This window comes from Athene noctua, chromosome 28, assembly GCF_965140245.1.
Source record: "Athene noctua chromosome 28, bAthNoc1.hap1.1, whole genome shotgun sequence".
Lineage (NCBI taxonomy): Eukaryota > Metazoa > Chordata > Aves > Strigiformes > Strigidae > Athene > Athene noctua.
Window position 1 is genome coordinate 1,380,779 of NC_134064.1, and position 25,710 is coordinate 1,406,488.

Consider the following 25,710-nt stretch of genomic DNA (forward strand, 5'->3'; position numbering starts at 1 on the left):
TGCCACCCCCCCACCCCCACCCCGCCCCAAGCTCCACAGCGCTGACAGGTGCCAAACATGGGGTTTATTTACAGACAGGCGTTACACGGCGCTTTCCAGCGACGATTGTCAGACACCGGCGGTTGCTCTCGCCAGCCCGCAGGCAGGTGGACGCCCCGCTCCCGCCCGCCCGTGCTCCCCTCCAGGCCGTGGTGGCAGACCCGGGGACAGGCAGCCTCTTCTCAGCTTCATTTCAGTGGGTGTTCAGCAACCGCACCCTCACCGAGGCCCTCTGGGCTGGGCCGGGGTGTCTGCCAGCCCCAGGCAGCAGCACAGGTGTGAATCCAGTTGAAACCTTGGCATCACCCTCCTTTTCCTGCCGTGTGTTGGTGCAGTTGTGGCCAAAGCTGGAAATCCAGCCTCTCGTCTTTTCAGTTGAGGGTGCAGATATGGAGGGCGATGAGCACAAGGCCTGTGGGTGGTGATCAACACCTCTTGGGACACTGGACTAATGATATGCCTTGCAGCGGGCAGTCTGGGACACATCCCAACCTCTCCGCTGCAGAAAACCTGCACCCAGAGCCCAGACTAGGGTGCTTGGCTCCAGGCAGCCTTGCCAAAAAGAGGTGAGAGAAAAAGCAGCGAGCCAGGGGCCTGCCTGCAAGAAGCAGGCAAAATGCTAGCAGGGGAGAAAGGAAAAGTTATCCAGAGGGGTGATCCTGTATCTGTTTTCTTCTAGCTAAGCACTGAGGACCCACATCACGGCAGCGGCCATTTGAGCCTTCCTCCCTGCTGAAGGCACCGGTATCTCTCCCTTCCCTACGCTGCATGAGATGCCTGATGTGCCCCAGACTTCCACCCAGGGTGGGAAACAAATCCCAGTCTCCTCTGAAAAACCCTCAGCTCTTGGAGAAAAGGGGTCACAAAGCCTCTGGGGACAGACCCTTGAAGAAAAAGGAGCTGCAGCCTCCCTACAGCAGCGCCGGCCGGTCCAGCATGGGGCTGTGCGGCAGTGTTGTGATTCAGGTGATCGCCCTGGGAGCGACCGTGCGGGCTGGGGGATGCAACCATCCCTGTGGGGGCTTTTCTGGCCTGGGTCATGCAGGAGGACAGGCTAGATGGCAAAAATGGCCTCAAGGAGCCTTAAAATCAGTGGCAGTAAACAACACCCCACAGGAAACGGTTCCAGAGCTGTGGTTTGTGGCTCAAAGGCTGTCTGCTGAATAGATAAGGAGTACAGGCACAAGCAGTGGGCTGGTGTTGCCGCCCTCTGTCACAGATGGTGAATTTAGGAGCTCAGGGGCTCCCCTTGCCCCCCACTCTCACCCTGCTCCTTGCAGGACTGTGATGGGGGGGCTGTGGCTCTAACCCAGCACCGGAGTTTGGGGTGGACATTAGACAGGACAAATGATCTCCCCGAATACTGGGCTCAGGTCAGCTCTGGGGCTCCAGCAACATACCTGCCAGGTGTGTATTTTTGTAATTTTTAAAAGCTTCTCACATTTTACTTTTCAATTCAGAATTTGCCTGGCACACCCCATATTGCAGCCCTGCAAAGAAAACCAACCTGTGTTTACAAACCTCATCCCTTTGCTCCCTGCCTGCACCCTGCTCCGCCCCGTGTCCTCACCCCCAGAACTGCTGCCTGGCCCACAGGGTTTCTGCTCTTCTGGTGGGGAAAACAAAAACCAAGAGCTGCCTCGCAGCAGTGAACAGGCTTTGAAAATGTAGTGGTGGCACGTGGGAAAATCATACTGGGGTGAGAAAACCCAGTGCCCTTGGAGGGGGGGTTCTGGGGCTCCGTGCTGCAGCCCACGCCCCCGGCAGACAGGACCCAGTGGGCGCCTGGGCTGTGTCAGGGAAGCCCTTTCCCCACGGCAGCGTTGCCCACGCGGGCAGCTGCCTGTGCAGGCAGGCTTGGGGTGAGCACCCCCAGAGCACAGCAAACCCCTGTGGTTTGCAGGGGCAGGGGGGCATGATCCTGTTGGTTTTGTCCCCTAGATACCAGCATTGAAGCAGCTGTGGGGCAAATGGGCATCGCTGGTTTTCTTCTTCCCTTTGGGCATGGCTGGGAGGTTGTAACGATGGGTCGTGTCACCCTAGGGAGCGCTGGAGGCGAGGCTGGGTGGGACGGGAACGCCAAGGAGGAGGATTTTAACTTGTGCTCGGGAGTCCAGAGCTGGGGAAAAGCAACGATATGGCCTTGGCTACTGAGCCCGGGGTCGGTGTGAGCAAAGACCTGGCACAGCGCTTGGTGCCAAGCGTCGCTGGGAAGTGGTGGTGGGGTTGGGGGTGGCGGTGTTGGCAGTGCCTCTGACTGAAGTGAATCAGCAGCGTGTGTTCATCCCAAAGTAGCACTTAGTGAGTGAAGTTTTGCTCAGTTTTAAATAACACAGACACTTCCCGGAGGCTCTTTTCTTCTCCCTTCTCAGGTGCAGTTCGTGCAGTGTCACAGGGGCTTTCCCGGTGGTGTGAAATCCTCCTACGGTGAATACGTGAGACAGTTGCACCAGGAGAGGGGGACTGAAAGTGACTTTCTGTCCCGGGGAGAGGGAGATTACGATCCTGGAAGGAAAGGCTCCCAGGCCCACTGCCTCGGCCTCTCCTTCAGGGAGAGCAATCCCTCCACATTCGGCTTGAGCTGATTCCCCTGGCAAAGTGGCCAACAATTTTGCCTCAGGGGTGAAGCCAAAGCCATTCCAGCGGAGCTTGAAACAGAAGGTAAAAAAACCCCAAAACAACAACAAAACACCCTTTTCTTCCTCAAACCAAGCGGATTTGGGCTGCGCCCCACATTTCATGAGGGCTCTGCAAGCGGTGGGTGGGGAAAAAAAAAAAACAACCCTCAGCCCACACGTGGGAAGGGGCTGGTGCCCAGGAGGGAGAAGGGAGAGCTCGTGGGAGGAGGGAGATTGCAGCGGGTATTTCCCCAAGCGGCAAACAGGGGCCACAATCTTTCGTAAGCTCGGTGACCGCCTCCAAAAGCAGGTGACAGGGGACGAGGTGCCTCGTGCCAGGAGTCCCCAGAAAACAACTCGCCTCCGGGGTTTTCGGCTGCGCCTCGGCCAGACGCACGACGCAGGAGCCGTCCCTCCACCTCAGCGCCTCCGTCCAGAGAGGTTCCCGGCCACTGCTGCGGCGGGAGGCCTCGGAGGAGACTCAAGATTCGATCTTTTCCTTCTTTTTGCCTTTTTTCAGGAAAGATGGGGTCCGGAATTTCTTCTTCTTCTTCGAGGGTGATTTGGAGGGTGAACCTTCAGGGGAGACGGGGCTGCTGGTCACTGTCTCCTTCTCCTTGGGGGCATCCTGGTTGGTGTCAGCAGGGGCAGTTGTCCGCCCCCCCGTTTTGCCCAGGTTTTCCTCGGTGCTTTGCTCCTCGTCCTTCCCGTTCACCACCGCCGGCGGCTCCTTCTCGGTGGCGGAATCGGCTGGTGCTTGGCCGCCGTCCGCCTTCTTGTCACCTTGGTGAGGGGAAAGAGGAGAGGTGAGGCTTGGGGCAGCGGTGACCGGCACTGTGGAGGTTTATATTTCCCCCAACTCGCCGGTTTGACCTGGGCAGGAGCAGGATTTGGCTCCCATGGACGGAGGGTGCTGGGACCAAATCCGCTCCCACCACAGGTGCCACTTTCCTGACTCTTCCCCCCCCCTCTTCCCCGCGGGACAAGCGACGGTGGGATGGAGAGCTGGGAAGAGGCAGGCAGGGAAGGCGGCTGGCTCCGTCCTGGCCTCGCCGCTGGAAATAAAGCAGGCAGCAAAAAAAACCCACAACAAAACAAGGCAACCCAAGGCATTTCCTTCTGCATCGCTCCCCAAAGGAGCGGTTCTGAAACGGGCCGCGGAGAGCAAGGTCGCCCCGAGCTAGCGAGGCTCAAGGACGGCCTCTCCGTACTTACTACGGTGACAAGTATTCAGAGTCAGAGGTAACTCCTTGGGTGAAAGCCACACGTGGAGGAAAGAGAAAGGAAGACGTTTGTGGAGAGACAGACAGACAGACACCACGAGACACAATGAGAAAGCGAGAAGCCGCGCGCTCCCGCTGCCCTCTCCCGCACCCTGAGACCCGTTGTAGGGAGCATAAAACAACAGGAATGTCGCACCCATCAGCACGTTCGGAGGGGGACAGAGGTGTCCCCTGCCACCCCACAAAGCCACTGGTGGACACTCACGTCCTCCTGCTGTGATGTTCAAGGCAGGGGTGCCTTTGTGATGTGAATCCCTGTCGGTACTCGCCCCCACTGGCGTGGGGACCCCCCAGAGGGAAAGGCAAATGGACATGGGAGGGTGACATTTATCTGCATTTTGGCGTGGTCTGGCTACAGCCACCCTCATCCCCCCCGTTTTGGTTGCTCACTGGACACCCCAGCTCCTCATCTCCACTTGCCGGGTGAGCCCGGGCGCTCACCGGCCCCACTCACCCTCCGAGGGCTCCGCAGGCGTCGGGGCCAGGCTCTCTGCTGGCACCGTGGCCGGGCTCTGCGGCGGGGAGGCAGGGGGGGATTTTTCGGGGGCGGGAGCCTGGCTCTCCTCTGCAGCACTTTCCTTCTCACCTGTCAGTGGAGAGATGTGCTGGCCCCGGGGTCCACTGGGTGCTGGGCCCCAAGGGGGATCTGGGATCCGGGCTCCCCCGTACCCCTCCTACCCTGCAGCCCCAGCTTTTTCCTCTCCACCTCCTGCTTGTACTCCTCCAGCTCCTGGTCCGTGAGCTGGCTGAAGGGGTTTGGGGGCTCCGGTTCAGGGGGTGCCTCCTCCTGGGACGCCTCTTTGGCCTCCGTGTCCCCTAAATGGCTCTCTGTGGACTGAAACGGCCACCCCGGTGCGGTGTCACCCCCTCACCACCAACTGGTGGGATGCCAAGGAGGCAGGGAAGGGGCTGGGTGCTCCGGGGAGGGCACTTGGGGATGGGCACACGGGGGGCACATACGGGGCTACGGCTGGTCTCGGCGATCACGCTGGCCAGCAGCTGTGACTGGGGCCCGGCCGACTTCACGTCCTGGCGGTTTTGCTCCCGGATCTGCGGGCGAGATGCAGAGCGAGGAGAGGGGAAAAAAGCCTCCCCTTTGCCTCAGGCTCTGCCCAGGCCCCTGCACCCGCGTCCCAAAACCCATTGGGGACTTCCAAGATGGGGACTGTACCTTGTTCCTCATCTCCAGCACCTCCTGCGGGTCTGTGTAGAGGGGCACAAACTGGTTGGGGTTCTCGATTCGGATGGGGGTCCCACTGCTGCCTTTTTCCACCTCATCCGCTTTCAGCCACTGTGTGTCAAAACCCCGATAAATACAAGTCGGTGAAGAGAGGAGACCCCAATAAATGCATAGAGGGGAGACCCTGATAAAACGTGTGGCGCTCAGCCCCCAGAGCTGGGGAGGTGGGATTTTAAAATAAATATAGGTTCGGGGGGCTGATGCCATTCCCAAGCCAGCCCCTGTCCCAAATTAACCGCCCCCCCCGGGATGTCGTGGCAGCCCCGCACCGTCGTCTTCGTTTTCTGGCTGCCGGCACTGCCCTGCTGCTCCTCGGCCACGTTGACTCTCATGTAGGTGTTGGGGGTGTTGAGCCACCGTGTCTTCTCCTTCTGTTGCTTCTGGGCGTGCTGCCGCAGCGCAGGGACAGGGGCGGCCTCCTCCTCGAAGACGAAGGCCGTCACCGTGGCGGGGATCAGCACGTCACTTTTGGGCTTGCTCTTCTCCTGCACGAAGGGGTAGCGGTAGGTGTAGCCCGTGCGGTAACCCTAGAAAGGCAGAGAGCACTCGGTCGTGAGTAATATAGGGATTAAAAAAAAAAAAGATATTTTTGTGCGTTTTGGGGGAGCTTGATGTGGTTTTGCACTGGCCGGTGCTCACCAGGTTGTCCAGCATTCTCATCAGGGCTTCGAATTCATGCTCGCCCAAGCGGCTCTTCTGCATGGGCCCAAAGGTGCTGCCGGCCCAGCGCACGGAGCCCATCTCGTGGGGCCGGTGCTTGGCGCGCTCCAGCACGATCAGGTTCTCTGCGCCGCCCGCGCTCGCCAGCGCTGACACCTACGGCCGAGCCCGGGGAGAAGCAGCTGATGCAGCCGGACGGGGATGGCCCCAGACCTGCCCACAGCCCCCACAGCTGCGCTGGTCTGTCCCATCCTGGGCACCATGCTGGTGGTAGAGACCTGGCACAGCTCAGTGCATGGTGCCAGGGCACTGCAGTGGCAGCAGAGACCTGGCACAGCTCAGTGCACAGTCTCAGAGCAACCCACTGCCTTCAGAGACCTGGCACAGCTCAGCACAAGCTCCTGGGGCATGGTGCTGGCAGCTGAGCCCATGCACAGCTCGGTGCTTATTCCCAGGGGCATCACCCGGGCATCACCCTGGCAGCTGAGACCATACACAGCTCAGCACACACCCCAGCACGGGCTGGGCGCTCACCTGGATCTCGCAGGCCGCCTGCAGATGGAAGATGCTGTAAAAGGCCTCCTCGGCGGTGTCACCCAGCGCCAGCACCCCGTGGTTGCGCAGCACCAGGATCTGCAGCACCGAGCGCGGGGAGGGGGGATGTCAGCGGGGCAAGGAGGAGGAGACGGGGATGGTGGGGTGGCCCTCACACCCCACCCCCCCAGTCAGTGTCCCCTCACCTTGCAGGTGGGACCGAGGGATTTTTGGAGCTCGACCCGATCGGCTTCGTCCTCCACCTCCCCGCGGAAGTCGAAGTAGGCGACGTCCCCCAGCAGCAGCGCGGCGCGGGAGATGGGCAGCACGCCGCAGCGCATGGCCGACACCTGCGGCGGAGCAGGCAGGGTGGCAAAACCCCTCCCTATCCCCCCCCTCCCCCAAAAAATCCCATTTGTGTGTCCCCCCCCCAATATCTTACCGCAGCAGTGGCCGGCGTGTGCAAGCGGATGATGCAGCGGGTGTCGGGGCGGGCGGCGTAGATGGCGGCGTGGAGGCTGAAGCTGCGGGCGTCGGGGGCGAAGCTGGTGCTGCCCTGCTCCACCACGGCCCCCAGCACGTTCACCTTGATCTGGGAGGAAGCAGGGGGCTCAGAGGTGCCTGGTCCCCCCCTCTCCACAGGGGGGTTTGTGGTGGGGCGATGACAGGGACAGACCACTCACCAGGCTGGCTGCTGTCACCTCGCTGCACGCCAGCCCCTGCGGGGCCACCAAGAAATGCTCCTGCTCCTTGCTCACCCGCAGCTGCAGCGGGAAAAAGCCCATATGGGTATGAAAAAATTAAAAAATAAACACCCACCCCCCCAAACTTATCCTTCTACCAAAACCCCCAAAAAGCCCCAACTACCCCAAACCATCCCAAACTCCCCCCTCCACCAAAAAATCAACTCACCCAACAGCTCCCAATCCACACACAAAAAACAACTCCCCCAAAGAAGCCCCCAAAACTCCCACCGCCCAAAAAAACCCCAAACCCCTGCCCCCCAAAAAACACCAACCCACTCAACCCTCCCAAACCCTGAAAAGCCCACCCAACCCAAATCCCAAACCCCTCAAAACCCCTTCCAAAAAAAACAACCCCCCTAAACACTTCCCAACGCCTCCCCAACCCACCCAAAGCATAAACTACCCCAAAAATTCCCTCAACACCCCCCCCTAAAAAAAAACCTCAACCAAATCCCCAACCCCTGCACTCTTCTCCAAAATCCCCATAATACCCACCCCTCCCCAAACACCCAAACAACCCCAAAGCCCCAAAAGCACCCCCCTCCCAAAAGGAACAACCCCTCCCCGAGCCCCCCCCGCCCCAGTTTCGGGGTGCTCACGGTGACAGCAGCGTGTCCCAGCTGGGCCCAGCCGTAGAGGTCGAGCAGGCGGTGGATGCTGCCCACCTTGCAGCGCATCAGCCGCTCCCCCTTGGCCAGTGCCGGCACCTCAGGGCCGTGCAGGTCATTGATGGGGGTGACAGCCGCCAGCCCTGGGGACGTGTCACCCCCCCATGGTGAGTGAGAGATTGGGGGGGGCAGGTTTAACTCCCCCCCGCCCCCCAACCCTAGGGGTATTGCAGGGATAGGGGAGCAGAGGATTATGGAGTTGGGCTTGGTCATATCAAAGGTTTGGTGGCCGCCAAGGTTTGATGGTCCCAAAGGTTTCAGGAGCCCCCAAGGTTTTAGGGACCACCAGGTTTCAGGGGTGACTGGTTGGGGTTGGCAGAGTGACCCCCCTTCTGTCCCTGTGGTCCCAATCCCCTCCCTACCCCCTTGCCCTGTCCCATCTCCTCTACTAGAAATGAAAGGAAAAATGAAGCCCTACCAGATGTTTTATCACCTACAACCCCATAAATTAAGAAAAACCCTCAAAAATGTCTCCAAAATGTTCCATTTTCCCCCCAGAAAGCCCTTGGCAGGTGTGGCCATACCCATAGGGGAGGTGGGGAGGACAGCGGGGGACGTGGTGGCCATGAAGTCGGCGATCTGCCGCAGGGCCCAGATGTGGGACGAGTTGTTCCCCTTCTTCATCTGCTCCTGGATGAGGCTCTCCAGCTCCTCCCTGAAAGACTGCGGCATCCCGGCCCCGCCGGCGTCACCTCCCTCGGGGAAGGGACACGGTGACCGAGCAGGGACCGTCTGGTGGCACCGGGGTGGGGGCACCACCAGATTGGTGGTGGCAGCCTCACCTGCTTGGTGGTGGTGGCACCACGGGCTTGGTGTCAGTGACACCATCAGCTTGGTGGCAGCAACACCACTGGCATGGTGTCACAGTGACGGTGGCACCACCAGCTTGGTGACATGGTGATGGTGGCACCACCAGCTTGGTGGGAGCAACACCACTGACACGGTGTCACAGTGACGGTGGCACCACTGGCTTGGTGGCACAGTGATGGTGATATCACCAGCCTGGTGTCAGTGACACCACTGGCTTGGTGACATGGTGGCAGGGGTGGCACTGGCAACTCGGTGACAGCAGCACCACAGGCTTGGTGGCAGTGACACCACCAGCTTGGTGGCACCACCAGCCAGGTGGGGGCATTTGCTTTGAGATGGGAGGGACGGGGTGGGGACAGGAGGGACGGGGTTTGGGGTCCCTCACCGGGCTCTGGAGGATCATGGTGACCCGTTTCTTCTGCTCCATCATGTTGAAGTCCTGGCGCAGGTCGGCCGCCATGTTCCGTGCCCGCAGGTACTCGGGGTCACCCTCGGCCAAACCCTCCAAGTACCGGGGTGCAGGGGCGGGGGGCGAGGGCAGGGGCTCCGGGCTGGCGGCCGTGCTCATCCTGCCCCCGGGACGGACGGACAGAGTCAGTCCCCGTCACCCCCATCCCTTCCACAACTACAGATTGCGAAGAAGCCACCGAAAATATCCCCCGGCTGCACCCCGGAGATAAGCCCCGGCCGGCCCCCGCCCTGCCCATCCGTGTGATGAGTTGGCAGGCAGGAGACACTCGGGGGGAGGTGGGGGGGGTGTGGGGGTGTCCCCCGCTGCCTGCACCGCCCAGGCTCAGTTACCTCCCCCCCTCCCCGGGGAAGCGGCAGCTGAGAACGGGCAGCTCAGAGCACTGATGGGAGCAGCACCAGCGACACCCGCCCTTGGGGCAGCTCCAAACGGGGCCAAACGCCATCGGGGCGTTGACGCTGCGGTGCCACCGCGTGTTTCGGGGGCCAGTTCCAGCCACCGCGGAACACCACCCCCCCTCACCCCCCCCCCAGCTGAGGGTGTCCTCAATGAGGTGTTTTAGGGGTGCTGCTGCCCCCAAATAGGGGGCGCCACTCCCCCCCGCCCCAAAAAATACGAGGGGGTGCACACGAGGAAGAGCCAGTTGCCCAAACCTGAGCTACTCCCCCAATTCCCAGGTCCCCCCCCACCCCCCACCCCATATCACTCAGTGCTTTCATCGCAAAAGTAGACCCCGCCCCCCCAACCCCCAGTGCCCCCCATGTCTCCCCAGTTTTGCTGCTCAGGGACTGACCTGGCTCAGAAGGAAGTGGGGAGCGTTTTCCAGCTAAAATTCGGGGGGGGGGGGGGGGGGGGATCCCACGGCAGCCCCCGGCCCACACCAGAGGCGAGCGTCAGGCGGCGGTGAGGTCCTGAGCATCCCCGTGGATTTTCCCCCCCAAGGAGGAGAAAGGAGAGCAAAGGGGTGTCCAAGGGTCCCCCCCCATCACTCTGTCCCGAGGGGGGGGGGCCACCCCCAGGTTGCATCCCGCCCCCCCCCCCCCTCCCGCGAAGCATCCCTGGCCGCCTCCGCCCTCGCCGCACCCAACGCCGCTGCGGCAGCCGCAGGGATGGCGGATGAGGATATAAAAAAAAAAAAAAAAAAAAGGAATTGGGGGGGTGTGGGGGGGGTGTCTGCAGCATTGCACCTCCCGTGGATGTGGATTTATTGGGGGGGGGGTCGGGTACCCGCCGCCCTCAGAGGATAAAGGCCTTGGAGGGAGGGGGGAGATGGGATGGGATGCCGCGCCCCCCCCCCCATATCAGCATGCAGCCAGGTTGGGGGGCGAGATTAAAGAAGGAAAAGGGGGGGGGTGTCACCCAGCTGCTTTCCCCCCCCCCCCCCCAGCCCCCCCAAACCCTCCCCGAGGGAGGGGGATGCTGTGGCCGGGAGGATGCTACCATCACCCACCTCCTCCTCAGAGCATCCTGACAAAGGGCCGCCCCCCCCTCCGCTTACCCCCCCCCGCGCAGGTCCAGCTCCCTCTGCCGACACGCCACGCGTGGCCCCGCCGCCTCTCCCCGCCCCGCCCCACGGGAGGGGGGTGGAACCCACGGACACCCCCCCCCCCGGGAAACTCAGATAAACAGGGAGGGGTAAACACACACAAACACCGCAGACACCCCCAAAATCCCGCTTTATTACGGGAACATTAATTGGGAGTTAGAGTAAATCAACCCTTACCTGGTGGGGGAAGGAGCAGCACTGCTAATTGCTAATTACGTTTTTATACAGCAATTAATTACAGCTCCAGCCTCCCCACTGCGTTTTAGGGGTGATGGATGTGTCCCCCCCCCCAGCTCGGGGTTGAGGTACTGGGTTTAGTGGGATGTGGGGCTGGATCTGGCCCCACGACAGGAGCCACAGCCCCAAAAATTAGTGCTTGAGAATCGAACTTGGCCCTCATACTGGTCCCCCACGAGTCTCTGCAGGACACCCCATTTTTTTTTTTTTACGGATTGACTGGAAAAACCTTCAAAAAGAAAAAAAAAAAGATATTTTGCTCCTTTGGAATAATTTGAGGGGGTAAAAGCTGGTTTGAATCAACCCCCATTAACATCAGAATAAACCAGAGGCTTCCAAAACCCCCAAGGCCAGGGGTGGGAGCCCCCTGCAAGGCCCATGGGTACCCCCTCACCCCTGGGGTGCCCCCCCCCCGGGTGTACCCAACCCCATTGTCCCCAGCCAGGGCTGACACGCCCCCCCCCCCCCCAACTCACCGGTCCTCCAAACTCCTGCAGCAGCCCAGAGCAGGAGGGCAGGATGGGGGGGTGCCACAGGCAGGGGGGAGCACTGCCAGGCCAGGTCCTGGGGGCCCCCCCTGAGGGCACCCCCCTGCTGTTACCCAGCTCCTGTTCAGCATTGGTGTCCTGCTGGTGGGAAAATGAGGGAGAAAAAGGCAAAGGGGAATTAAAAAATGCACTGAAATTGAGGGTTCATGTGTGTCCCCCCCCATCCTTCTGCTCTGAGAAACAGCTGAGAGCCCCCCCCACCCTGAAAGAAGAAGTCGTCAATTTATTTTCCATTTTGAAATTAATTGCAACCTGAAAAAAATCAATCAAGTATATCCCTACCAAGCCCCCCAAAATCCACACACGTGTTAGATGGGGGTTTAGGATGGGGTAGGGGGGATCTATTTTAGGGCAAGACCACCTGCCCCCCCCATACCTCAAAGCCCCCCGTTTCTTCCAAAACAAGGCGCAGCAGGCGGATGTACTCTGTGGCAGCTTTCAGGGTGTCGACTTTGCTGGGTTTTCGGTCACGGGGGATGAGGGGCACGATGGTCTTCAGCTTTGAGAAGCCGCTGTTCAGGTTTTTAATCTGTCAGGAGGAAATAAATCAAGTTATACCCAGCTGGGGTGACCCTAGGATGAAACCAGGCCCTCTTAGAATTCAACTGGGTGCCCTAGGATTAAATCAGGCCCTCCTAGAGTTAAGTTAGGTCTCCCAGGATTAAACCAGACCCTCCTGGAATTAAACTGGGTGCTCTAGGACTGAATCAGGCCCTCCTAGAGTTAAATTACATCTCCCAAGATTAAACCAGGCCCTCCAAATGCAGATGCACAGGCAACCCCCCCTCCACACAACCTGCTGCCAAGCAACTTCAGGGTGATGTTGTTGCGTGTCCCATGACTAGAGCAGCCCCAGGGTGGCCCTGGATGTCACCATGATGGAACATTTCTTGCAGCTTGCAAGGATTTGCTTTTTTTTTTGGGGGGTGGGGGGGATGCGTGGAACAGTTTTGGGGGGTCCCCTCACCCTCTCACGCTCCTTGGCGTTGGCTGCCTGCCGTCGTTCCAGCACCTCCGCCAGGTCCCCGGCTGGCTGGTAGCCCCCAGCCGGCTGCTTGCGCAGGCGGGCGATGGTGGCGGCGCGGGGCAGGGGCCCATACTGCTGACTCAGCACGCTCTCCAGCATCTCAGGGGCCGGGGTGGGCAGCAGGACCCCTGCCGGCTGCTCCCCAGCTCTGCTAGCATCCCCCATACCTGAGGGAGGTATAAATCCTGCACCCCAACCTCACCCTGCTGCCCCAAAAAGAGAGAAACCACTTTTTAAAGAAAGGCCCTTAAATACCCTGAGAGCCCAACGAGGCGCAGGTGGGGCCCAGCCCGGCTTAACGAGCAGCGCGGGTGCAGCGATGGGAGGGGGCTGGGGCTGTGCCTCAGTTTCCCCACTCAGCAGTTGAGTCCCCAGAGCCAGTGGCCACAAAGCTTTGACCTGAAAAAGGGACCTAAAAACATCCCCAGGAGCTCAGGGTGGGCCCCTGGGGACAAGGCCTGGCGCCCTGGGGAGGGGCAGCCGGCAGGGCCCCGCAGGGACAAACGGGAGTTTGTTCGGGAGGGTTCGTGTGGGCCTGGAAATGTGGGAAGATTTTCTGGGTGGGGAAAATAAAAATATGAGGGGATTAATAATAGCGAGGGCTGTTTCGGTAGATGGCAGTGTTAGTCCCTGCAATGCTAGAAACCTCAGGCCTGCTGGAAAAAGGACAATTCCCCTTCTGCCCACCAAAAGGGAGGCTGGTGGCCACTTGCCACCCCGGGTTGTTCACTTGGGGGGGGGAACCTCATCCCAGTCCCATCCTCGGGATGGTTTTCCCCCTTCTGAAATGCTGCCATCCTCCACTCTGGTGCTTTTAGGGAGAAAAGCGGCCTAATTTTTCTGGGGGGGTGGGTGTGGTGGGAGCTTTCCCTGCTTTTCCTGGGGGGATTTGGGGGCTGTTGGTGTGGAGCAGGTGCCCCAGGGGGTGTGGGGGGGATGGATGTGTTCCCCTGTGCCGGGATGTGGCCACGGTGCCTCCATTTCCCTAAACCTGAAAGCACCTGGGGGGGCTGAAAACCATCCCCAGGCTGCACCGGGGTCCTGACGTTTTGCTCCTTGCCTGAAGGGAGACCAGGACTGGAGGAGCAAATTGCAAAGAAACCCCCAAATGAGCCTCAAAACAAGTCTTGGAGACACCTGGGAGCTTTTATTAGAACCTTGGAAAACCCAGTTTTCCCCTCTTTAATGCTCCATAATGAGCTTCCCTATCCCACAGCCGGATCTGGATAATCACATTATTGGTGCCCTGATCGGAGAGGGAGGGGGGAGCAGATCTTACAAATTAATCCGAAGACAGGTGGGTTTAAAGCCAACCCCAAAAAAGGTCTGTGCGTGCCCTCTCACTTTTATTTGAAGGTGGAAGCCTCTAAGGGGGAATTAGGGCTCCTGCCTCCCAGCAGCTGGGGTTTGCTCCTGGAAAATTGTCCTGGTTTGAATGATTTTGGATTAAAAATTGAGGGGAAAAAGGGAAGTGGGGGGAGGCACTGCCAGGGTGGGTGACGGAGGGGCTTGGGGGTTACTGGTGCAAATGGGATTTGCCCTGCTGGGAAGTGAGCAGAGCTGGGGGCAAAATTATTAAGGCTCAGGGTTATTGGGGGTCACAGTTTTTAGGGGTCATGTTTTTTAGGGATCACAGGAACCATGTCTCTTAGGGGTCATGGTTATTAGGGGCCATGTTTTTTAGGGGTCACAGTTATTAGGGATAACGTTTTTCAGGGGTCGTGGTTTTTAGGGGTTATGGTTACTATGGACCATGGTTTTTAGGGATCACAGTTATTAGGGACCATGGTTATTAGGGGTCACAACTATTAGGGGTTAGGCTTTTTAGGGGTCACAATTATTAGGGATCATGTTTTTTTAGGGATCACATTTATTAAGGGTCACAGTTACTAGAGGTCACGGTTATTAGGAACCATGTTTTTTAGGGATTATAGTTACTAGGGACCATGGTTATCAGGGGTCACAGTTATTAGGGGTCGGGGTTATTTGGGCTCAGACTTATCAGTCCCTGCTCACATCAAGAGCAGGGAAACATCTGCAGCAGGTGAGAATGCTGCAAAGCCAGGCAGCAGTTTATTTTCTTTTTCCCCCCCCCCATTTTCTGCTTCTGCTGACCTGATGCACAACGCGGGCGGGCGGACACAACCCCCTGAAAACAGCAACAGCCGCGCAGAGCTGGTGACAGCTGGAGAATCACAGAATCATCTAGGTTGGAAAAGACCTTGAAGATCACCTAGTCCAACCCTTAAAAAAAAAAAAAAAATCAAGCTGACAGGTGTGGAATTTCCCAGGTAAAGAAAGCAGCAGTGAAAGGCTGGAGGGGGAAAGGCAGAGCTCCTCCAGCAGCGAAGCCTCTCCAGCGGCTTCGGATAATGCCACGAATCGCCCCAACCCAGGTTTGGGGCACCCCCAGGTTTTCTGAGTTTTGGGGGATTCACCCCAATTTCCCCCCTCCCCAGGGTCACACACAGCCTGCTTTGCTCTAGCCAAGCATCCTCGTGCAGCTCCTGGCAGGGATGGGAGCTTGGGAAGCATCCAGGGCTGAATTCCCGGAAAACAGCAGTCTGGCTGCCGGGGGGGTGGTTTGCCCATTGGGAACGCTTCAGGCCGAGGCTGTTTTCCAACCCTTCAGGCTCAAACGTGCCCACTTATCCCTTTGATTTTCTCCGTTTGGAGTGTGACCGGAACAAGAGCCGGGCTTGGGTCCCAAAGCTCCGGCACCGGTGGCTCCCCGAAGCTGGGCAGCTCCATCCCATCAGCTTTTCCCCATCCCCCCCGTGGGCAACGCCGATGCTCTGTCAGGATCTGACATTATCATAAGACTGAAAAAATTCCCCAGTGGTTTCTAATTACTGCAGTAGGGTCGCTGCTGGGAAGGTCAGGAAAGAGGGTTGGTGCCAGGGCTGTGGCATGGCCGGATCCTGGCACGGGGCAGCTGTTGACATGAGATTAAGCCCAAACTTTCTTGGCACGGCCTCAAACGTCTCAGAAGTGGCCGGGCCCTGCTGGAGCCGCCGGCTTTGTGCCAATTCCGTGCTGCCCGTGAGCACTCACCATGGGCTGCTGCCCGAATCCTGGGTGCGGAGCGCCTTAATAAAACGCTTTGAGGTGCTTTAGAGAGTTGTGGCATCACCTCCGGCCACGGCAAAGGGTGCGGGAGCTGCAGCTGGCATTTCCACCTCTCCTTCCTCCTCCTCTTGCTGTCAAACGTGTCCTGAGACACCTGCTCTCCCAGGGCAGCTGCACCCAGGAATTTGTGGTATCGTTGCAGCCAGGGTTCCTCACCAGGGTGCCGTTGAATTGGTAGATCCTAGTCCCTGGGCTTGCTTGGGGGTTAAGCCCGGCTTGGCGTCGGGACCACCCATCCCACTTCCAGTGGGTACCCCTGAGGACGGGGCTCGCAGCCATCAGTGGGTGAAATGGTGGAGTGTGGGTTGCCATAGGGCTGGTGAGGCCTCCTTAAAAGCTTTTGTCCTGCCCTTAAAGCCATAAAATCATCTCTCCTGCTGCCACCGATCCTGCTGGCGATCTCGGTATCTGTGTCTCCCGAATGCCTTATCTTAGAAAAATATCACCCTGCCCCGGCAGGAGGCTGAGAGCTCCGTCTTGGCCAAAGTTTCCCTGCTTGCCTGGCTGTTCAAACCAGAAATTTGAAGGTGTGTTTGCAAGGGAAAGTCCGGAGGCTGCGTTCGCACCCAGCCGTGGCGTTGACATTGTGGGAGTTGTGGGCAGGCAGGTTCCCAGAGCAATGCCCGGGGGGCCGGGGGGCATCGCCGTCCTGCCCGACCCCGCTCCTCCATCGCCTCTTTATCAAGAGGTTTAATGAAAAGCGGGGGGTGCCACCGTGCTGGGGAGGTGGGGATGGTCCCCGGCCACCCACCGAGGTCCCCGGGTGGGGTGGGTGTCCCATGCTGGGAAAGGGCAGATCTCACCCCCGCCATGTGCTGAATTAATTATACATGAGGCAGGAGGGACAATAACAGGGTTTATAGGCCAGGTCTGGCGCCCGCCGTGACGGGGATTTCGGCCCGGATGACATGAGCAGGGTGGGAACAGCTCAGCATCGCTTGGCTCCCATGGACGCGACCCTTTATTACAGCAGGAGATGAAACGATCCCGACTTGTTTAAACAAAAATAATAATTAAAGCCCTGCTGGAACTGGCCGAGGGGGAACAAATAGCTGCTGGGACACCCAGCAATGCCCCTGCTCCCCCAGCCCCCCACCTCCCCAGCCCCACTCGCTCCCTGGCACATCTTCCATCACCCAACGCTCGCAGTTCGTTTGATTTTCCCTTTCCTGGAGATTCCCAGAGTGGACGTGCCAGGAGGTGGATTGTAAAGCCGCTGGCGCCAAGGGCTCGGTGATGTTTCCTCCATGCCGGCAGCAATAGGAGCGGGGACGGAACAAAGGCGGCTCTGTCCTTCCCAGCTTGAAGAAGCCTTTTTATAAAAGCCGGCAGCCGGCGGAGGGAGGATCCCAGCCTGGAGCAGCCAGAGTTTTCCCCGTCCAAGTGCAGAGGAATTTTTGTAGATAAGAGAAGTTTCCGTCAGCTGAAGGCGTTGCCAAACCGCCCCCCCTGGCACGAGGCAGGTGGCTGCTGGGGGGAGCGGCTCTGGCACGGCTCTGAGCGCCGTGGGGTCGGGGTTGTGGCTGCCACTGGCCCACGGCAGCCATCCCCGTGTCTGGGTTAGTCCTGGGCTGTCACCGTCAGCCACGTGCCCTGGGGATGGGGATGAGATGGGGACAGGATAGGGACAGGGACCAGGATGAGGATGGAGATGGGGATGAAGGCAAGGATGGGATTGGGACAGGGACCAGGATGGAGATGGGGATGGGGATGGGGATGAAGACAGGGATGGAACTGGGACAGGGACCAGGATGGGGATGGGGATGGGATAGAGATGGGCCTGGGGATGAGGACAGGGCCAGGGATGGGACTCAGCTCTGCCTCATTCTCCAACTAGTGTACCACCTTGCAGAGGCTGGACTAAGATTGAGGGCTGGGTTTAACCTTCAGCGTATCCAGGTGGTGTCTGAGCCCAGGTGGGGAGGCTGCTTCCCCCAGGAATGAGTCTTGCCCCTTCTCTCGAGCCCCCAGCCCAGCCCAGCTGCCTGCGACAGGGAAACCTGGGGCTGCATCTCCATCCCCCTCCTCCCCAACAGCAATTTCTGCTTTGCCCATCCCGGATAACCACGCTGGTGCTGGCTGCTGGTGCTGCCCAGCCCTCCAAGCCGGATAATCTCCATTTGATAGAATTAATAATTGCATCAAACTTAAACCTCTTTGGCAGTTCCTCTCCTGCAGTGGGGAGAGGGGACTCGCATGCCCACGGTCACGTAGGGACGGAGCCACAGGGCCAATGGGGAGGCTGCCAGGCCACTGCAGCAGCTCTTCCCCCCGCCTTTCCCCCCCATCTGAGTTTTTTGGGGTTCTTCCGGGCCCTCAAAGCTCTGCAGTGGAGGAGCCATTGTGCCAGATGCCCACAGATCCCGATTAAAGCACTTTGCTGGGTAAGAGCCACATGTCCCTGCCCCACGTGCACACACACACGCAACATGTGCATGTGCACATGCAAGATCCCTGGTCTCCAGGGGTGTCACCAGGATTGAGGCCACGCAGACCCAGAACAGCTGGGAGCTTCCAGCCCCTGCAACCCCCCCTCCCAAACATATCCATCCCACTCCAGCATTAATTTCCACCATTTTATTTTTCCCTCCCCAGGAGAAAGAAGAGAGGATTCATGAGTAAAACTACACAGAAGTTGGGCGCTTCACCCCTCCGCAGGGATGGGGCATCACGGGGGTCGCCCATGGGCTGGTCCGTGATTTATTGCCACGCAAAGGGGTACGGCACGGAGGGACGTGCTGCGGGGGGGTGTCAGTGAGGGTGATGCCGTGCGGTGCGCTACAGGAGGAGCCCAAACCCCCCAGCACCACGCGCAAAGCACCACATCCCCGGCAGCTCCGTCGGGCTCATCCCACGGCTCCAGGATTACACCAGTGCTGCTAAAATCCCGTATTTATCTCCACAGTGCCCAGCCAATGACTTCAGGGCTGACGTGCAGGACCTTCCTCCGCAGGGATCAGAGATGATAAAGCTCTCCCAGTTCCAGCTCGCTGTGGGGCTCAAGGTCCCAGTCCCAGCAAACCGTTCTCGGATACTCCAAGGATGACGTCTGAGCATGTGGCAGACGGGATGGACAGCAAGGGCTTCACCCAGGTAAGGGGATTTTCTCCCTGGATTTGGGATTTTGGGGCTTTTTTGCTCTTTGTAACTGGCTAAGGAGAGGTGATGGCCCTGGTGATGCAAGGCCAATTCACCCGGCTGCCACTCATTGAAAGGGGAGTAACTGTAGATCATGGGATGGGTGCTGGTGAAATAATTCATGGAAGGGTGTAGGAGAGCTGTTTCCCAAACCTCTGGCCCTAAGCCAGCCGGGGTGATGTCAAAGCAAGACAGGATGTAATACTTTCTGCCCGGCAGTGTGAATTGAAGGAAAAGTATGTGAGCGGGGGCTTTGAGATGTGGTCCTCCCTGCAGGGAGAGATGTAAGATGCTGCTTGTGGGTAGACAAGGGTCTAGGGAGAGCCCAGCTCTGCTCCTGCACCCTGGGGAGAGCCGGCCAGGCTGCGGGATGGGGTTAGGGATCACTTTTCTACCCCAGAAGCAGCTAAGGGAGCCAAGGGAGCAGCAGCATTTCTCTGGCAGGATGCTGAGCATCTGCACTTGGCATGGAGCTGCCTGGCAGTTTCTCCACCAACAGCATTTAGGAATCTTTCCTGGAAAAGCAGCTTTTCCCCTGTGTCTCAGCAGCTGTTTGCTGTTTCAAAATCATCTTCATTGGAAAATGCGCAAAAAAAAACCCCAGTGTTTTTAATTTCCAACCTCTCCCCATTTCACCCGAGCAGCGGGAAAGACTGGGAGAGCGGGAGCGCCTTGGCTGGGGGCTGGGGGTCCCGCCTCGTGCTCCGGTTTTGAAGAGGCTGCCCAGTTCCTCGCTCCCTCGGTGGCTCTGCCAGCACCTCACCCACACACCGGGGATGGGGCGGGAGGTGCATCCACCCGCACGTGGCTCTGCCGCCGTGACGCTGACGCTGGTCCCTGCCCGCGCGATGGTTCTCCCGCAAGCCCGGCTGGGCTAAAGGTGGGATCCTGCTGTAGCCGTGCACCAAAGTCTTCCTTGACGCTGAGTTTTGTCTTATTTCCTTCAATTGTCAGTGCTGGGCGGGAAGGATTTTGCAGGAAATGAACCATGCAGAGGTTCTGGGTGTGGTTTGTGTTTGGGGTTTGAGCCCAGCTCAGCCCCTGGGTTCCCCCTGAGCCTGCAACTTGCTGCTTCACCTCTGGCTGCTGCCAGGCTGCCGCCTCCATGACCCTTTCCTCTGGTATCCCAGTGCAGCCAGAGACTTCCCACCTGCTCCCAGCTTCTGCCGGCTGCACTGAGCCTGGGCTGGACACGGCCATGGCACAGGGGCATCTTGGGGTGATGGCAGGTCAAAAACCAGGGGATCCTTTGAACATCCAAACTCCTTGGATCAGAAACAGAAACGACATCCACACGTTTAGCGTGGGATGCAAATCCCCCAGAGTTGCTCACACCCAGAGCTCTGGGAGAAAGCACAGGGGATGCCATGAGGAGGCGAGGGAAAAGCCCTTGGCACCCAGCACCCTCCTGCTGGCTGCTGCCTGCTCTCTCGGCAGCCTGCCTGCTGCTGCTTGCCCCGCTCGTGCCCAGCCCCAGTTCGGTGGCACCGGGGACGTGCGATTGCCCCATGCCGTGGGACGTGGCGGTGACCCAGCTCTGCCAGTGCCAGGGAAGCGCCTGGGGGACGCTGGAGAAACCTCCTCTTTCCGCTGCGATTGAGAAAGTGCCACATGCAGGAGTTATTCATCCCAGAGCAGTGTGACTCAAGGTCCCGTGTCCTGGCCGGGACTTTTGACCTCAAAGATGTGCCAGGCTTGCACAGTGCCCAGCACAGCCCTTGCCAGCCCTGGGACCCCCCAGCTGTCCCTCAGTTTGGCCATGCCAGCTTTTGGGGACACCATGCACCCTGGGCTCCTGCCAGCTCTGACATCCCCTCTGGGGTTTGGGGACCTTGCTGAGACTTCGGGGATGCTGCAGCTCACGGAAAGGCAAAGGGTTCAGATGTCTCCTCTCCCTGTTGCATTGCAGGGACGATCCTGGGGCACTCTGGGCTGGTCCCATGGGGGATCCAATGTCCCCTTGGATCAGGATATGTTTGACAGAGCTGGCAGGATCCTTGGCAGATGGACAAGGCAAGGGCTTAGGGCTGGCACTGCGACAAGAGAGGTCATGGCAGGCAGCAGAAAGCAAATGTCAACCTCACGTTGCAGTAATTCAGCAGGAGGCAGAGGGACAGGCAGTGGCAGAAGCTTGGTGTGGATGGGGCAAACTGGACCGGCCCAGTTTGAGAATCCCACTGTGAGAATCCTCCTGGACAGGGGAATCTGTGCAGGGATGGAGGTGCTCCCAAGGTTGAGGATGACCATGAGCAGTTGAGGATGACCATCAGCAGTTGAGGGTGGTCATCAGCAGTGGAGGGTGGCCACTACCAGTGGAGGGTGGTCATCATCAGTGGAAGGTGGCCATCACCACCAGTCCCCTCTTGGAGTCCAGTGACCTCCAGTGCCCACTTGCCCATCACATGCTCGTACCAGCTGCAGGGTACTACTTTCTGGCCAAACCCCATTTGATTTCCAACCTGTCCTGGCTGGTGGCCCCGTGACTTTGAGGGGAGCGAAGGGCTTGCGGAGACCAAGGTAGGAGCCACAGCAGGGCACCTGTGACACGTGAGGAAGCTAAAATTAGGCGGCTACATCTAATCTAATTTAATCTCCCTTTTCCATCTGTGTAACGGAGATTAGCCTGGCTGTCAGGGTGGGGAGGCTGGGCTGCAGAAGCTCAGGGTGGCCCAGCCCACGGGCACCCCATTTCCCAGTCCCTACCTGACCCATGGGGAATCCCTCCGGCTCTTTTGGGGAGGGCTGGCTGCTTGGGGGAGGATGTCTTTTTGGGATGCAACTGGGCATTTTAGGATAGGTTGGAAGTCAACCCCAGCGTTACGAGCATCCGCAGAGGAACAGCAGTAGGACAGATGGACAGACAGATTCCCCTCTCCTCCTTGGTGGGGCGGTTTGGGATGGGCGAACCTCATCCCTCGCTGCAGAGCTGGGGAAAGGCTGTTTCACCCAGCTCAGCCCCAAGGTCACGCGCTCCATCCCACAGCTGCCGAAGAAAGAAAAGTTCTCGAACCGGTTTTCTATTCTCAGCCCCGTGCAAGGGCTGGGTCTGGCCAAGTTCAAGGTTTCCGGTGCGTTGGGTGACCAGGCAAAGTAAATAAATGGTCACCGGTGTCATTCTTCTGCCTATGGGTTCGTTTGGGATGTGTGTATGTGTATGTGTGTGTGTCAAATGAAACGTTGTTGGAAATTATGTAGAGCACCGATGGAGCGATGACTCACGGGGCAGGTGATCTGAGATGAATTAACGCCTCTGCTGGAGCAGCTCCAGCTCCGGGATCATCCTGGCTGCTCCGTGCCACGCAGCGGCCTCAAAAAATCGGATGCACCAGGTCTGGTTCCCAAATCCTCTATCCCCACCCTGATCCACACCTCGGTTCCCCCCATATAAAAGGGCGATATGACCCTTGCCTGGTTCGCAGCTCCTGGGGGTCCCCAAACCCCCCGGGAGCAGCAGGCTGGGGGGCTCTGCCCTGCCCAAGGGGCAGGTTGGCCCCACTTGCATCCGGAGCTGGTCCCAGGGCTCTGGGATGTCCCATCCCTGCTCCGGCCGCTGGGCACGGCCCTTCCTTTCAAGGTCCGACGTTGTCATTACCACAGTCATTCGTCTTTAAAGAATCGCATTAGAGAAATTAGAGCTGGTTGTAACTTCAATCCCTGCAATCAGCCCATTTCCTTTTGCTAAGGAACGCGGCATTAAATGCCGATAGATTATTACAAGCCCATACGAAGCCGGGAAGCAGCTGGGAGGGACAGCTTGAAAAGATTTAGATTTTGAGGTTTATTACGTGAAAGGAATTACAAAACGTGTTAGAAAAAACCTCGGTTAAAAAAAAAAAATCACTTTAAAAGCAAGAGCTATTTAGAGGAATGCAGGGACTGGAGATCTGCTCCTCCTGCCCTTGCTTGGCCCGGGTGTCACCCAGCAAATAAATTGAGTCTTGGGCAATATGACTCCCTGAATAAACTGATTTTTCAGAGATGAACTGAGCTCCTGAGCGGGACAGAAGGATGAGACAGACCCCTCATTTTGCACATACAGTTGCTTCCTTCATCCACCCGGGCAGGCAGCAGATGGGGAAGGTGAACAGATGTGCCCAGCTATTTTTAGGCTAAATGCTGCTTTAATTTCATCTTAACCAGTGAGAATTTGGGTATTTAGCAAAAAAAGCTGGATGAGAGGGTGAATTGAAACGCAGGCATACTGAAAAAGATTAAAAAGCATCAGCTCCCGATACGGGGCTTTAACTGAAACCCTGGACAAACTCGGGCTGGATGGGCAGGGTCCGGCAGGACTGGATCACCCAGGAAAAGGAGTCTGGCAGCGGGGTTGTCTCGGCTCCATTCTTCTCCCTCTCTTTTTGGTGCTTCTTCTCCTCTCTCTTCCCTTTGAAATGAAGTTCCAATTCCTTGGAAAAATGATGTAAATGACCCCTTAGAAAGAAATATTACAAGGTAAAGCCGGGTAGAGTTTGAGCTGCTCAGAACTGGTTGGGAAAGCGCGGCGGGGAGCAGGCAGACGGGTTGGGTAACTCCTGCCCCAGGGCTGCTGAGACCGGCTCTTCTGGGAGCCCGGATCCGGGCAGCAGGAGCTGGTCTGGAGGCCCAGGCCGGCCTAGGACGTGCCACGGCCCTCGTAGGGCTCCTTGCAAGGCCTGGCTTTGCGCGGCTTTGGCCCTTGAATTCCCAGGCGGAGGCAGGAGAAGGGAGCGGGGATGGAGGGAGGAGGGATGGCGGAGGCAGGTCTCGGCTCTTCCCTGGGGGGAGGCGGGCGGAGGCTTCCCAAGGCTCGGGGGTGCCCCCAGCACCCCGCTTCAGCCCGTCCCGGTGCGGGCGTGGGGACGGCCGCGCGCTGCGGGCCGGTGGGTGCCCACGGATGGATGCCCACGGACGCACACGTTAAAACACGCGTGTGATGGCGGGTGCGTGCCCGGCGGGGACACACGCGTGTGCATCAGCCTGTGTCCGTACCCGCGTGTGTCCCCGCCGCGTGCTGCTGGGTGCCCCCCCGCCGCGTCCCCCCCCACTGTGCACCCCCCAGGCCGTGCTATCCCCCTCCCCGTGCACTTCCCCATGCACCCCCCCTCCCAGTTCATGTGCACCCCCCCCACCAGTTCACCCAGACTCATCTCCCTTGCACCCCCCAGCACCCACCCGAGATCCTGTTCACACCCCCCACCCAGCACTGCACACCAGTTCACCCCAGCACCCCCCCAGTGCACACCCCCCACACCAGTGCATCCCCGGCCCCCCCGGTTCACCCACACTCTTTTCTCTTGCACCTCCCAGTGCCCACCCGAGATCCTGTTCACCTCCCTACCCCACCCCAGTTCACCCCAGTACCCTCCCAGTGCACATACCCGACCCAGTGCACCCCCAGCCCCCCCAGTTCACCCAAAATCATCTCCCTTATCCCCCCCAGCGCCCACCTGAGATCCTGTTCACCTCACCCACCACCCAGCACCCCACACCAGTTCACCCCAGTACCTCTGCAGTGCCCTCCCAGTGTCCCCCCAGCCCCCCCAGTTCACCCACACTCATCTCTCTTGCACCCCCCCAGTGCCCACCCGAGATCCAGTTTACCCCACCACAGCTCATCACACCACACCAGTTCACCCCAGTACCCCCATTCAGCCCCAGTGCATGCACCCCCGAGTGCAGCCCCAGCCCCCCCAGTTCACCCACACTCATTTCTCTCGCACATCCCAGTGCCCACCCAAGACCCTGTTCATCCCTCCACCGCCCAGCATCCCGTACCAGTTCATCCCAGTACCTCTGCAGTGCCCCCCCAGTTCACACACACTCATCTCCCTTACCCCCCTCAGCGCCCACCCAAGATCCTGTTCACCCCACCACCACCCAGCACCCCACACCAGTTCACCCCAGTACCCCCCAGTGCACATACCCATCCCAGCGAGCCCCTAGCCCCCAGTTCACCCACACCATCTCCCTCGCACCTCCCAGCGCCCACCCGAGATCCTCTTCACCCCCCACCCCCTCCAGTTCACCCCAGTACCCCCCAGTATCCCCCCAGTGCACGTACCCTCCCCAGCGCGCCCCCAGCCCCCCCAGTTCACCCACACTCATCTCTCTCGCACCCTCCCGAGATCCTCCTCGCCCCCCCCACCCCCCACCAGTTCACCCCAGCACCCCCCCCACTCCCCCCCCCCCCCCCCCATTTCCCCCTGCCCCCCTCGGGCGCCCCCTAGCAGCGCGCGCTCCGCCCCGCCCCGCACACACCCTCGCAGCTCAGCCAATCAGAAGCCGCCGCGGCGCCGCGTCACTCGTGGGCAGGGGAACCTCCTCAATGAGCCACATTGTCGCGGGCGAGTACCGCGGCGCGCGCTGCTCCGGGGCCGCCTCCCCTCCGCTCCGCTCCGCTCCGCTCCGCACCGCTCCGCTCCCCGCCGCGCAGAGATGATCGCCTCACACCTGCTCGCGTACTTCTTCACCGAGCTCAACCATGACCAGGCGCAGAAGGTGAGGGGGGGTGGCGCCGGGGGAGATGCGCGGGACAAAGGGGCCGGCGAGGAGAAATGGGGAGGAGGGGGGGGAAGGAAGAAAAAAAAAGGAGGGGAAAAAGGAGAGGGGAGAAAGGAAAAGGGAAAAGGAGAAGGGGGGGGAAAGGGAAAAAAAAAGGGAAAAGAGGAAAAAAGGAAAAAGAGGGGGAAAAAGGAAAAAGGGAAAAGAGGGGGAAAAAGGAAAAGGGAAAAAAAGAGGAAAAAGGAGGGAAGAAAAGCAAAATAACAAAAAAAAGGAAAAAAGAAAGGAGGGAAAAAAGGAGAGGAGAAAAAGTTGAAAAAGGAAAAAAATGAAAAAAGAAAAAGGAGAAAAGAGTTTAAAAAAAAAAAAAAAAAAAAAGGAAAAAAGGGGCAATGGGGGAAGGCGGCGGAGAGGGGAGGGGGCGGGCGGGAGGCGCCGTTGTCGCCCCGCGGGCCCGGGCGCTGCTCCGCCGGGGCCGCCGTGCGGTACGTGCCGCGGCGGGCGGCTGCGGGACCCCGCGTGGCCGGGCGCCCCCCAC

General features: G+C 59.2%; 3 protein-coding genes and 1 long non-coding RNA gene across 13 annotated transcripts in view; 1 reads left to right on the top strand and 3 right to left on the bottom strand.

Moving 5' to 3' along the window:
* Window positions 1-63: 63 nt before the first annotated feature.
* Window positions 64-9,920, bottom strand: ADD2 (adducin 2). Its single transcript, XM_074928414.1, has 15 exons — window positions 9,861-9,920; window positions 8,984-9,167; window positions 8,313-8,451; window positions 7,720-7,871; window positions 7,058-7,138; window positions 6,817-6,966; window positions 6,581-6,724; window positions 6,375-6,473; window positions 5,820-5,996; window positions 5,450-5,707; window positions 5,112-5,231; window positions 4,901-4,990; window positions 4,619-4,775; window positions 4,395-4,526; window positions 64-3,440 (listed from the first exon to the last, which is right to left on the bottom strand). Exons 2-15 carry the CDS (start codon window positions 9,164-9,166, stop codon window positions 3,139-3,141), a joined length of 2,184 nt encoding a protein of 727 aa, XP_074784515.1. The 5' UTR covers window position 9,167; window positions 9,861-9,920; the 3' UTR covers window positions 64-3,138.
* A 1,127-nt stretch (window positions 9,921-11,047) lies between these two features.
* Window positions 11,048-12,590, bottom strand: FIGLA (folliculogenesis specific bHLH transcription factor). Of its 2 annotated transcripts, none has more exons than XM_074928714.1 (4): window positions 12,366-12,590; window positions 11,775-11,927; window positions 11,327-11,476; window positions 11,048-11,079 (listed from the first exon to the last, which is right to left on the bottom strand). In XM_074928714.1, the coding sequence occupies exons 1-4, from the start codon at window positions 12,588-12,590 to the stop codon at window positions 11,059-11,061; spliced, it is 549 nt and encodes a 182-aa protein (XP_074784815.1). In that variant the 3' UTR covers window positions 11,048-11,058. The 2 variants fall into 2 exon arrangements, with proteins under 2 accessions (XP_074784815.1, XP_074784814.1); XM_074928713.1 differs by having other exon boundaries at window positions 11,327-11,479.
* Window positions 12,591-18,492: 5,902 nt separating this feature from the next.
* The window catches only part of LOC141971164 (hexokinase-2), a 38,400-nt gene continuing 31,182 nt past the window's right edge, over window positions 18,493-25,710 (top strand). For 2 of the 9 annotated variants that reach the window (XM_074928324.1, XM_074928323.1), the window contains exon 1: window positions 24,989-25,169. In XM_074928324.1, coding sequence (XP_074784425.1) covers window positions 25,107-25,169 — 63 coding nt within the window. In that variant the 5' untranslated portion in view covers window positions 24,989-25,106. Of the gene's footprint in view, window positions 18,648-24,985; window positions 25,170-25,710 lie in introns of those variants that run through there. The other 7 variants (XM_074928327.1, XM_074928322.1, XM_074928320.1 and 4 more) reach the window with 6 other exon arrangements.
* LOC141971165 (uncharacterized) lies at window positions 22,452-25,029 on the bottom strand. Its single transcript, XR_012635261.1, has 2 exons — window positions 24,930-25,029; window positions 22,452-23,123 (listed from the first exon to the last, which is right to left on the bottom strand). It is a non-coding gene; the product is annotated as an uncharacterized LOC141971165 (long non-coding RNA).

Excerpts from the sequence above, each read along its gene's own strand:
- ADD2 (XM_074928414.1), bottom strand. The coding sequence starts at position 9,166 with ATGAGCACGGCCGCCAGCCCGGAGCCCCTGCCCTCGCCCCCCGCCCCT. Across the intron at positions 6,725-6,816 it reads ACACGCCGGCCACTGCTGCG|GTGTCGGCCATGCGCTGCGG; the intron begins GTAAGATATTGG and ends GCTCCGCCGCAG. Across the intron at positions 3,441-4,394 it reads GCCTGCGGAGCCCTCGGAGG|GTGACAAGAAGGCGGACGGC; the intron begins GTGAGTGGGGCC and ends CCCCTCACCAAG.
- FIGLA (XM_074928713.1), bottom strand. The coding sequence starts at position 12,590 with ATGGGGGATGCTAGCAGAGCTGGGGAGCAGCCGGCAGGGGTCCTGCTG. Across the intron at positions 11,928-12,365 it reads ACGCCAAGGAGCGTGAGAGG|ATTAAAAACCTGAACAGCGG; the intron begins GTGAGGGGACCC and ends TCCTCCTGACAG. Across the intron at positions 11,080-11,326 it reads TGCAGGAGTTTGGAGGACCG|GTTTTTCCAGTCAATCCGTA; the intron begins GTGAGTTGGGGG and ends TTCTTTTTGAAG.